Source organism: Moschus berezovskii, chromosome 24 (assembly GCF_049115385.1).
Source record: "Moschus berezovskii isolate FMDL1 chromosome 24, NW_MosBer_1.0, whole genome shotgun sequence".
Lineage (NCBI taxonomy): Eukaryota > Metazoa > Chordata > Mammalia > Artiodactyla > Moschidae > Moschus > Moschus berezovskii.
The window spans coordinates 59,000,438-59,012,999 of NC_142483.1; the positions used below are offsets into that span (position 1 = coordinate 59,000,438).

Genomic DNA, 12,562 nt, shown 5'->3' on the forward strand with positions numbered 1-12,562 from the left:
AAGGACTTAATAAGGGTAAGGTTCCTTATTAAGGGTATCCCGTAATACGGATAAGGGTTAGTCCGTGTGCAGTGGTGTTGCATGTACAGTGGAACATTTATGAATGAAATTGTTCAGAAGTCATGTTGTAGGCCTGATGGTCAAACTTTATCCTTTCTACAAGGACTGGATGGGATGATTAACTGAGTGAGCCTCAGCTTACTCCCTTCATTTCATTCTTAATCACTTAAGAATGAACCTTAACCTTCACATATATATGTAATTGATCCGTTATTTCAGCATATGCTTGATATGTGCTGTATATTTTAAAGTTTCAGACTAATTTGCTGTTTAAACAGAAAATCAGGAATAGGGGTGATGAATACATTCTATTGTATAAAATAAGATTGCTAATATCTTAGCATAGACACTTGAAAATACTTACTGTCTTTCAAAAATGTTTTAATTGTAGATGTTTTATACTGGTTTTTCTTTTACCTCCATTTTACTAACATAATCTTTTTTGAACTGCAACCCATGTAGAAGTCAGAAATAACAATTTTAATGTCCATCCTTTTTGTAGTGATAAGAAATTTAAATCCTCCTTCATCAAACTGGGAGGTGGAAAAGTTAAGCTGCAACCTGAAGATCCATGGTTTGGAACAGGAAGTGGAGCTGATGAGGAAAGAATGTAGAGATCTCAAAGCAGAGCTGCAGAAAGCCAGACAAACGGTACTGCCGGGCCGCTGAGTGGAGAGGCCCAGCGCGCTGTGCACATCCCATGCAGGATTTATAGCTGGGTGTTAGGTCACAGAGGCAGCGTGAATTGTAACTACTCAGAGAAGTATATTCTGTGAAAATTCACCTTTATCTTCCCCTTTAATCATTTTTGCTAAAATGTGGTAACTGTATACTTTTATCTTAATTCCAGAATTACATGCTTTAGTTGTTTAAAAGCTAATTTTTTAAAAACCTTATTAAAGTTGTTCTTTCAGCTTCCTTTCTTTCAATCTCCTTAAGTCATTTTTTTCTCTGTAAAGTTTAAAGAGAACTCAAGTTTCAAGTTTTCCATTCTATTTAACTTAATAATTTGATTAATTTAAACATACAAGAGACTTGATTTTTAGAATTATTGAAACAAAACTTTTGAGCATCCACTAATTCTCAGAAGTCTAATACTTTCGGAGCAACTTTAGTTTTCGGCAGATAGCTGAGAATTCAAGAATTCGGGGCAGGGAAAGCAAAACAGAAAAACCTGCTGAGCTGCTAAGGTGTGTTTAGGCAGAAGTCATCCACTGAAACACAAGTTGCCTCTCAGATCATTCAGAGTCTGTCTGCTATTACAGTGACCCCTGGACAGTGTGGGTGTGACCAGTGGAGGTCCACTTATACAGAGATTTTCCCCAAGAAATATGCAGTCAGTCTTTGGTAAATCTTCAGGTTGCACATCTGTGGCTCGAGGCCACCACAGGTGGCTGCCGACTAGGCCACTGGTTGTTGGTTGCATCCATGGATGCTGACCTGAAGATATGCAGGGACGAATGTGGGACTTGAACATCCCTAAGTCGTTTTGGTACCCACTGCGAATTTTGGAACCAGACCGCCATGGACACCGAGGGACAACTTTACATTGAGTTTTGAAAAGCTTGGATATGTGTTTTCAGATATCTTGACAGAAAGGGCTGAGAGTAAAAAGAAGGAATGATAGAGAAGCAAAGCAGAGTGGGAGCAATGCTCTCGATGCAAAGTTTAAAATAGTTATTACAAGAAATTGAAAAGTTACTCTAGAGTTCAGTGGCCATTATATACATTCTGTACGCTCATATATTGCAATCTAAGGTGGCCTCGGACAGTTGCTCCTCAGGGTCAGCCTTTCTGCCCATCAGAGTACCCAGCACTCCTGAGTAGCTGGGCCCCCACCCTGGATCCTTCTGGGCAGCCACTGCCTGAGAGAAGAGCTTCCCCCATGTCGCCTGACTGCCCGCCGGCACTCTGCCCCACGTGTCCTTAGATGAGCTGACAGGCCCCTCTTCTGTACTGTGGTCTTTACTGAAGGTGACTACTGGTTAAGAAGGAGATAGGCATTAAGAATAATACAGCATCCTGCCTTGGCCTTTACCCAGTGAATTCCTCTGCACTGGACAGGGAGAATCTGATTTGCAGCCCCCAGGCCTGATACAGAGGAAATACCCCCTATAAAAATTACTCTCAACTCGCGTTAGAACCAAAAGAAATTTTTTTCCTACTTGACATCTGAAGTTGTTTTTCCTAGCTTTGCACCTGTGACCGCATACACAATTCCTTCAGCAGCTCCAACATCTTGTCCCACATCTTGTCCCACAAGCCCAGTCGCTACTTGCAAGATGTGCTTGCGAGAAAAGATTGGCACCTTGAAGCTCCGAATTACAATTGTCAGCATATACATTCTACTTGAAATAATTCAGTAGCTTTAATAAATAATGGATATCTCCTTATAGAGTGGAAAGCAGTACCATAGAGTCATAAAAACTTGGTTCTTAATTGTTGTATTGCTTATTAATTGTGACATCAGCAAAGTCATTAACTGTTCTAACTTGACACTAACTAGCTACTTTTTATGAAAGTTAAGTTAGGTAGTATGTAAAGCAGCATGGTGCCTAGCACATAGTTTATTCAATAAGTAACTGTGTTTCCAAAAAATGCAGTTAGATTAATCCAGAAAAGCAGCACTTTAGGGGTCTATCGGTGTAAGGGGTGTGTCTGTGCACCAGCGTTACCCAGTTAAACTCTTACCATTTAATGTTTTCCACTAGGTGGCGCTAGGGGATTAAATTTGCTTTTAGCTTAATTCATCTTTCACAAATCTCAGAAAGACTTTTGAAGTCTTTTAAAGATAGAAGAAACGTTAGAAATCACTTGTCTTACTGCTGATGAACTTGACTCAGAAACTAAGAAACTTTAAGAGTTGAAGGTGAGATAATGGAGGAATTTTTATTTTTTGAAAAGGAATTGAAGATCCTTCCTTCATAAGAATGTCTAGGGGAAGGGAAGTTTTAAAGTAAAAAAATGTTCAAAACCAAAGATGAACCAGAGAGAGATGGAGTGGAAATTTATCAAGGGTTCCAAGTTTAAATCTTGATATTGTGGGATGTGTACATTTCAGTCTTGTTTCAAAGGTGTTGCTATCAGAGTCCTTTTGAACCTGGGACTCAAAGAGCAAGCCAACGAGAGAAATTTATGTTCATATGAATAATCTTACTTAAATCTTCTGCGGGCATACTTAAAAATATTTTTAAGATGGTACTTCCTGTGAAACATTAATATCTCTGAAGTATGAAATAACATCCTACATGGAAAGAACAGTGGGGCTTTGGTGGGCTTACTTTTTTTAAAAGTACTTCGTGAGCTCGGTAGATAGTGTTTGATATTAATGAGGTCAAAGTTTCAGGGTCAGTTCCACTATGGGCCTTTTTTGCTTTTTGTATCCTCCAGTTTTCAAGCCATTTGTATTCGGAACAGTGGGACCTTTGAGAAGAACTGTAGGGGCCCTGGTCGAATGCAGTTGGTATAGATGTCTGTGGTGGCTGGTGTCAGCCCCGTCAGAGTCCCTGTTTGCTGTGTGGATTGCAGGTTCTGAGCAGTCCTGAAGCATAGGAACCTGTTTAACTGGAACAGTGTTCCCAGGATTCTGTAGCTCTGAGCCTGTTCATGCGAAGCTTCAAACATCAGATGGCAGGAAACAGATCCAGCACAGTTTTTAGAACATGGCAGCTAAGAACTGGCCAGGACAGGGTCTTTGCATGTTAGAGACAATTCCTTTGTGCTTTTTGTTACTTTACATTACACTTTTCTAAATTGTTAGGTAGTAGCTGGAGAAATACTTTACCAACCCAAACTGCTTGGTGTTTGGGTTTTTTTAATTGGTTTTAAAAAACAAGGAAGGTTTCCATCATGCATATATGTATAAGAGTCAGACACAACTTGGCAACTGAACAAAAAATAAGTATACTGTAATTAAAACAGGTATTTTTAATTAATGGTACAAAGAAACTAAAAGTGGCCTGATCTGATTCCTTCATTTCCTGTGAGGAAATGGAAAGGAAAAGGTCCAAGGTTATGTCCTTTATTCGTGGTCAGACTTCCTCTGACTCAGGGACCAGTTCTGTTTCCCCGTTCCATAGGGCTCCTTGAGATGCGGCCAAATCATTTGCAGTGTTTAGTTGCTGTTTTCTGAAACAAAGTCCGATCCAAAGACACTTTAACTTCTGTAGTACATTTTGATGATTTACACTCCCAGATTCAGAGGTCTCATGAATTCCTTTTGTGCTTTTTAGTGTTCCACTTATATCATTAAATGATATAAGAAATGGTAAAATGAAGTTTTATTCTCTCAGCTTATACTGGCCACTGCCGCTAATAGAATGGGTGCCTGTGCTAGTCATTTTTATTTGTTCTAGACCTCGAATTGAAATGCATTGCAAATAGTGTGTTATAGAATTACCTTAAATGTATTAAGTTCACTTTTAAATACCTTTTATAGGTTCTTTTTGTCATCTGTAACCTAAATTACTAAAACTTGAAAGTATATAAGGACTTTATATAAAATCCTTTCCCTATCATTTTATTATGGAAAGAGGACATTTATGCTGATCTTTTAAACAGTAACCTATTAAATTTGAGTACTTTTTTTGTAATAATACCAAAAGTGAAATACCAACAAACTTCCATTTTCTGATGGAATTCACTCAGCTATACCTTGAAGAAACAGTACTTTGATAGATGTTACCATTTTTTGAGTATAGATTTCAGGTTAGTGTCTTCAGAAATATATTTTGTACGACTTAAAGGTCTTTTATGTGAAAGCAAGTGTATTTTTTAAAGAAAATTAAAGCATTAATGACTTTAAATGATTTAGAAATATCTGGCAGATTTGGAGTTACTTTATTAATGTTGAATATAAGATCTACTATGGTTACAGATGTATTCTGTAAAAGCTGAAGCATGTGTAGATTAGTAAAGTACTGAGTAAATAGAAGGTAATGATTATAACTTTTAAACTGTTTTTTAAACAATGACAGGATCCATCTCCGGAAGACAGTCTGAACTGCAGGGATCTGCAGAGACTGAGGGTTTCAAGGTATGAACGTCTTCAGCGCTCAGAAGTGACACCTTCTCGTTTTGTCGGCCACTGTGTTAGGTGCTGCTTTTATGATTTAACCTTGAAAACAGATCGACACTGTTTGAGTACTGCATGAAATCTCTGATCACTGTGTATTTATAAAAATATTTAACTGTTCCTTAACAATGGGCTTGAACTTGAGCAGTAGAAAGGTGCATATTATTATGATGCCTTAGATAAAATTTTTGAACATTCAGTACTGTTTTAGATAGAATATTAGGGAGCTAGCTGTGTAGCAGAATGCTGTAATAAATTCTGAGTTTTACGTGAAGATTATGCATTTCCATACGTGGCAGTATCACTTTGTTTTAGGGCCAGACTTGGACAGCCTTAGTCTTTAATGTGACATGAACTTTAAGAGAGCCGTCTTCTTGGGGTGAGACTGAAAGTAGCTGTCAGGGCGTATGTGTGTTACTTCAGCCCCCTGTTTCTCAAGTACATATATCATTTTAATTTCAGTGACATAAGTGCATTGTTTTATCTGATGTTTTTTTTGTGCTGTGTTCTCACCCCCTCTCTTCATGGACACTCCACCCAATGAAACACACATATTTGACTTCATCGTTGGATTGTTTGGCTTCCAAAATTTACTGAATGATCTCATACCTATTCCTCCTATCAAACACCCAGTGGAGAGAAACACTCAGTTGGGAAAACAGCTGAAGGAAAGCCTGTGCAGCCCCTCTCCAGATGCAGGGCAGCCCCTCTGCAGGTGTGAAGGGCTGGCAGTACTGTAGGCCTCGTAGGCCGGAAGCTGCTCGGCCCTGCCATTCCTCCACCTGAAGCCTTCCACCTCTATCTACACTCACAGCAAGGAAGCGCTTCCTTTTTAAAACGTGCGCCTAGTACACTGTCCTTGTGAATTATTTTTCAAAGATGCTTTCTGTGTCAAACTTACCATTTTTCCTGTCAGCCTAGGTGTCCCCTTATTAATTTATTGTATTTGTCATTTTTATAAGCTTTCTTAAACCATTTTTTGGAAAGAGGCATGTTAGAGTAGGTCAAAAAAAGGGCTTATACAGATACTTCCTTAGGAGTACACGGTATAGAATAGGCCTCTGTATCCATTCATGAGCAATGTTACATAATTGGGGTCACTTCTTTTGAGAATAACGGGAAAAGCTGCCCCCCACCCACCAAAAAGATGTTTGTGTGAAGGCACGGTAGCACTGACAAGACAGTGGAAGCTCTCTGCAGGCTTTGGGAGAGGGAGGCAGCCCCAGGAGGCTGTAGAGCTATATAACTGTGGCTTCGGTGTACTGTTTTGAGTTTTCTAAAGCTCAGTAGTAGTTCAGGGGATATCAACTGAGAGAAACAGATTTTAGAATTAAGTTCAGTCTAAGAGCTTTTCTGTGTTACAGAACTGTATGATTAACCCTAGTCTTAATGGCTCCCCATGGCCAGGCACGTTTGTGTTTGTTTGCAAACCCGTAGCAGTGTGGATTGTGGAACTGACCACTTTTCCGTCTTCTGGTTAAGCAGCTAGAAAATTAATAACCAGATTTGTGACTTACCTTTGGTAAACTTAATATCATGCATAAAATTTTATGTAGTCTCATTCCTAACTGCGTTTTATCTTTTTTCCTTCAATTTTTTATACCTATGTCCAGTTTATAGTCCTGTTTTGTTAATCTTTGCAAGTTATGTCATCCACTTTTAAATGGAATAATTCAGATAATAAATTAAGTCTACTATATTAGGAGAGAGAAGTACATGGCATGTTTCCATAAAACCATTAGCTATCAGTTTAGGTATTTTTAATGATTATTTTCCAGTTATTTAGAAAACTTTTTTGGAACACCTCTGTTTTTTGCATTTCTTCATCATGTTACGGGGTGAACGAGGTGAGATACAGTATTATTCCTGAGTGAACGTTTGAATTACTGGAGGCCTTTTCATGGTCCTCGTTGTATACAATGTCATTCAACAATAATTGCCCTACCTGTCAGAAACTGGGCCACTGCCCTGCCAGTGTGCTGGCTAGGGTTACGTTTAGGTTATTGCCCTCAATTCTGAAGCCAGATCTAGGTGTGGGGTCACTTCAAATGCACGTTCTTGGTTTCCAAAATAGGGAATATGTTGGTGTTTTTCACACTGTGCTGTGCACAGCCTTAATGATCATGAAATTTTGAGTTAAGACAGCATTTTAAAAATAGGGAATAAAACAGAACATTCCAGAGTGTGGGCTGCAGGGTAAAATGATTGCCTGCTGTGCCTTACAACTAAAAGAAGCTTGTTTGAGGAAATCATAGTCGTCAAAACTACTTTCCTAAGTCCTGAGTTCTTGGCTGAAACTGTCCCGTACTTTCATTTTAATTCCTCTGGGGAATCTCACGGTTCAGTAAATTTTCAAAAGCTAAAGAAAAATAGGACTGAAGTAAAAAGATTTTTCTTGTAGAAGAAGGCACATTCATTTCAGTATTAAAGAGTTGAGTGGACAGTCTCGGTTAAGAAAATGGAGTTTTTACAGTTTTAACCATGTAAGCTAGATGTCTGCCCCCTCTTGAGCTGTGAATAAGGCAGGCTTCAATATGGTGTAGAATTACATACTGGGACTAAGAAGATTGTGCCAGCAGTCAGTGTGATAAAGATGAAGCTGAGGATGGTGTGGAAAATGTGACCCTAAAATGGTGGCAGTCAGTCACGGGACTGGATCACTAGAGGCCCTTTGCACGGCGGCTTGTCGGGGTCGGGAATTCCTCCCACCCCCACTTCCTTGTGTCCAGCGAGCCCCCAGGCCGCCAGGCTGGGTGAGGGCGGGTGAGCTGACTGTATGGCATGTGGGACCTGCCCAACCACCATTCCCCTCATGTCACTTCTGCTTTGTTATTTACGGTTCTCGTTTGGGATACTTGGGTGTTGCATCTCACTGTTAAGATCGTTTTTAGGAGTTCTTTATAGACAAGTCTATCATTAGGATTTTGCAACACACTTTGCAGACTTTAATATTAACTGTAAAGCGTAAATAACTGCCATTACTTTGCAATCCACAAGAGGGAGAGCTTACTCTTAGTATTAACTAGATTTTTATATCCGTAGTTTTCAATTCAGGTGACATTCAAGGCAAAAGAACAAGATTAGTAGTCGTATGTTAAACTTGGTGACATAGTTTCTAGTTTAACCTAATTTATAAGCAGTCTTTACTAAACTGAATTGGAAAATGTGTATTAGAGTTGGCCCAACATCTCTATTATTTTTCTCTTTTACTTTATTCAAGTAGCTATGTTGAATGATGAGATGCTTGATACTGCAGTTCCAGTATCCACATTGTCTTGAGTACTGTATTTGCTTTTCTCAAGTCAGGTACTGATTTGCCATCGCACAATAATAAGTGCTGTTTGTAAGCTGTGTGATTCATGTCAGGACTGCATGTATAGCATGTGTACAGTGTTTACATGCACTTAGCTGCTGTGTAACGTGAGTAACTCTTGGGGAAGCACCCTGATGCCCAGAATTGCAGCCAGGAACCCACGACTCTTCACACTTAAGACAGTGCCTGTGTGAGACGCGCAGAGTGGCACACAGCTCAGATGCTGACTGCCGAAGCAGAGGCGGTTCACTGATTTTTGTGATTCTCTCACACCTGTCAAAAACTTGCAAAAATAGACTACTGGTTAACAAATGATGTTTACAACAGATTAAAACAAGTAGATTATTCTCAAAAGCAATGTAAAGTTTATTCTCTTGCTTCTATTGAAAGAATTATAGTCTGAATGGAATGGGAATATTTTGACCAAAAAGGTATGTAGTCTTGCATAATTAAAATAACTCTGTTTTTTATTATATCTGTTGTTTTCATAGTTAGGATATTAGGTTTAGATATCAAGAGTGTTATCCTTGAAGTTTGCGCAAAGGTTTTTGTTTATAGCTAGACAAAAACTGAACCTGAAGTGACATGTTTGTTTAATTTTATTACTAAAATTACACTAATATCTTTAAGAGGCAGCAGTGCTTGTTTGAACAACATGGGATCAGTTGTTCTTACAGTTAACATTTTCTGTATTCTCGTGCAGCAAAGCAAGAATGTGAATTGAGGATTTCAGTTTATTTCGTTGCCAACTAAGAACCTTAAAAAAAAAATTATGACTATCCAAATAAGAATGCTTAGTGGAAGATGAAACTCAATAAAATTAGGTTTAAAATAACTGATTTATGACCTCCCAGGTAACTGAGGAAAATACTTTCATTTACGGGGGCTCTGTGCAGTCCTTGTTGTTTCCACGACCCTCTGCAGCTCCTCTCTGACCAGGAAGTCGGCAGCCCCTCATGTCTCGTGCCGTCACGTCACGCTGGTTTAGAGCCAGCAGTCTGAGACAGCCCGGTCAGTCATGAGCGCAGGGAGTGCATGGGACCTAGATTGTATGTTAATGTGGGCTTGGGTATACACTCAGCAACTGGTAACAGCATTCACAACATCAAAACAACAACTAAAGGTAAATATATTAATAAACTTAAAATGCATACATGAGTGAACGTCACTGAATTCTTGATGAGACTTGCAAGTGAAGAACACAGTCCTTAGTATTAAATATATTAACACCACTGCACCTCGTGGGCCGTCCTAAAATCTAAACACTGGGAACTATTAAATTAGGTTAAGATATTTTTTATATTACCATTCCGTTTAACACAGTTCAGTTCATTGATAAAAATTAGGTCATTATTACTGTAAGATTTTTTCATGTTATATAATGCTCTAATTAAATATTTCAACTAATATTTAATGGGGAAGTTTTATTATTTCAAAACTAATTTGAGCAGAAATGCAGGTAAGTTCATTTCTGTGTTAAAGTTTTCCCCTTCTATCCACGTAGAATAACAACCATTAAAAAATAAACCCCTGTATTTCAGTGACGACATGCAAAGTGCATACTGGGAACTGAAGAGAGAAATGTCTAACTTGCATCTGGTGGCTCAAGTGCAAGCCGCACTACTGAGGAAGCTGAAAGCCCCGACTGCAGCCAAGAAAGGCAAGTCCGTGTTTGCTGGAGACCGCTGATTCCAGCCAAACTACCCGAAGAGCAGCTCCTGATGGTGTCTTATTGAAATCTTACCAAATGTCCGATAAGCCCAAGTATATGTAGTGTGTTCACAGCCTCCCATTCTCTGCTCTGGCTTCGGCCTCATACGGGTCAGCTTCACACATAAAGGTGTTGCTGATGTGTTTCTTCAGCACTGTATTCTCTTCCCCTTGTGGCTTTTTTCTCAGCCAAGTGTTGCTTATGTGTTCAAGGCTGAGGTGTTAAGTTTGCTCTAGTTGACCTTTTACCACAAGTACTTCACATATTAAAAAAAAAAAGACAGCAAGGCACCAAAAGCTATTTTCATTCCAGTGCTTCAAAATATGCCAGAGACCTAGCTCTGTACATTGTTTTCAAAAAGACAACTCTAATTGGTTATTTGGTTATTTCCATTTTTGTAAACTTTTCTCTCCATAAAGGATAATTTTAAATGGAGACTAGATGCTATTCATTTAGCCCTTCTAACCAAACAAAAATTTTCGTTGCTTTTTCATATTTAACTGCTTAGCTGACTAAACCTTTTGAGTTTTGTGTTAACTAGTAGTGGGTACTTTGCCAAAGCTACTTTTTATACCTCAGAGAAAAATCAGTGCATTTGTACCTTTCATTACATAATAGTTGTAGTTCTGTAAAGTTGAGTAATGTAAATTTGAATGTCCTAAACTTTAAAGGCATGAGAGTAACTTTTTATTTTTTTTAAATCATTAGCTTAAAATTATTATTTGCACCTCAGATTGTTCTAAAGAGGGCACGAAACAATTATTTTATGAATCGTTCTCTGGGATGTTTACTGTGGGGCGGGGACAGTGGGACAGGAAAGAAGTTCAGAATTCCTTTCCTTTTCTAAGGTTAGTTACTTACGGACCAGCAAAGTAACAAGGTGCTTTGGCAGGCCCCGACTTAATTTATGATTCATTCTGTTTTCAGATTTTCCAGCAGCCAGGGTTACATAAGAGATAACTTTAAGTTGATGGTAGAAATAGCACTTCTCTTGAGAGACTCATAAATTAGTTTTTCAGTGAGTTTTCCTGTAACTCTTCTAAGTAGAACTTCCAGAAAGTAATAAAGGAGACGTGCTGTCCCCTTGTTTGGAAATGGCTCACTGTCGTGTCCCTTCTGAACTGGACTGTTAAGTTTCTAGCACGTTTCCAACAACAGTGCTAGGCCTGGGCCACCACTCTCCACCACAGAACTCTGTTGTGCAGAGTGGACAGAGATGAGCCGAAGTCACCTTTTCTCTCGAGCCACGTGTCACCACGGTCCAGAAGCTGAGCACTGCCACCGCCCGTGAGAAAGGGCAGTGGTGAGCGTACCGTCTCATGTGGTTCACTTTCTTTCTTCTTTAAAACTGGTCAGGCATTGATTTGCTTCCCTGGGCAGGTGAAGGCAGAGGGAGCAGGCCCTCGCTGGCTCTGCCGTCTGTGGTCTCTATTCTAAGCCATGACATGGTACTAAATACATTTTTTTTGCTTTTTTTTTTTTTTTTAACTTGAACTATATTGTGACCATAGCAGAATTTAACATTTACCATTTACAAGAAAAAAGATGATTTTATAGCTTTTAAACTATTTTATTCATAAAAGCCATTTAGGTCTCAACAATTCACAGTATAATCATTCCTGGGAAATTTACTTTTGGACCACCTTCCGGCTTTTTAAAATAGTGATTTCTTCACTTCACTGTGACACGGGCAGGGCAGGATTACAGTGCCCATTGTGCAGGTGAGAGATCAGCTATTTACCAAGAGGTAAATCTGAACTGGGAGCATCTGTCATCCCTCAAGTCCCAGGGCCACAGTGATTGCACTGACTTTGCAGTGTCCATTTCCACTTCTAGAATCAACCAGATTAACCATATATTTACTATTTTATGACTGTAACTGCCAGACAGCTGACGCTTAGCCTGTATTCTCTTTTCAGCTTGCGCCCCAGCAGGATGCATGGCAGACCTGGGTAAAGACAGCACAAAACTGCAATTGTCAAATTTCACTGCAACTTACAAGAGACATGCCCCCCTCTCACCAAATGGCAGAACTCCCTGCCATGCCACGCCTTCCCCCTTTCCAGGAGACGAAAAGGTTTTATCGGAGAAGGCAGCTCTCCAGTCGTGGACAGATCACGAGCGATCCATTCCTCACGACGGCACAAACTTTCAGGAACACAACTCTTACAGCAGAAATTCCCTGGAAGATAATTCCTGGGTATTCCCAAGCCCTCCTAAATCAAGTGAGACGACATTTGGGGAAATGAAAAGTAAACCTTTGCCTTTACCCAACCTGCCACCACTGCATTATTTGGATCAACATAATCAAAACTGTCATTATAAACATTGATTCTGAAGAGATTCATGGTGTTCTCATCAGTGGTTTTCTGGGAAAATCATTAGCAAACAAAGCAGATTTTGC

At 39.4% G+C, this 12,562-nt stretch overlaps 1 protein-coding gene across 3 annotated transcripts in view; it reads left to right on the top strand.

Annotated features, from left to right (window-relative positions):
- Window positions 1-12,501, top strand: part of AZI2 (5-azacytidine induced 2) — a 35,534-nt gene extending 23,033 nt beyond the window's left edge. For 2 of the 3 annotated variants that reach the window (XM_055414772.2, XM_055414771.2), the window contains exons 5-8: window positions 563-711; window positions 5,037-5,155; window positions 9,989-10,107; window positions 12,078-12,501. In XM_055414772.2, coding sequence (XP_055270747.2) covers window positions 563-711; window positions 5,037-5,155; window positions 9,989-10,107; window positions 12,078-12,490 — 800 coding nt within the window. In that variant the 3' untranslated portion in view covers window positions 12,491-12,501. The remainder of the gene's footprint in view (window positions 1-562; window positions 712-5,036; window positions 5,156-9,988; window positions 10,108-12,077) is intronic. The other variant, XM_088831933.1, reaches the window with a different exon arrangement.
- Window positions 12,502-12,562: the final 61 nt, after the last annotated feature.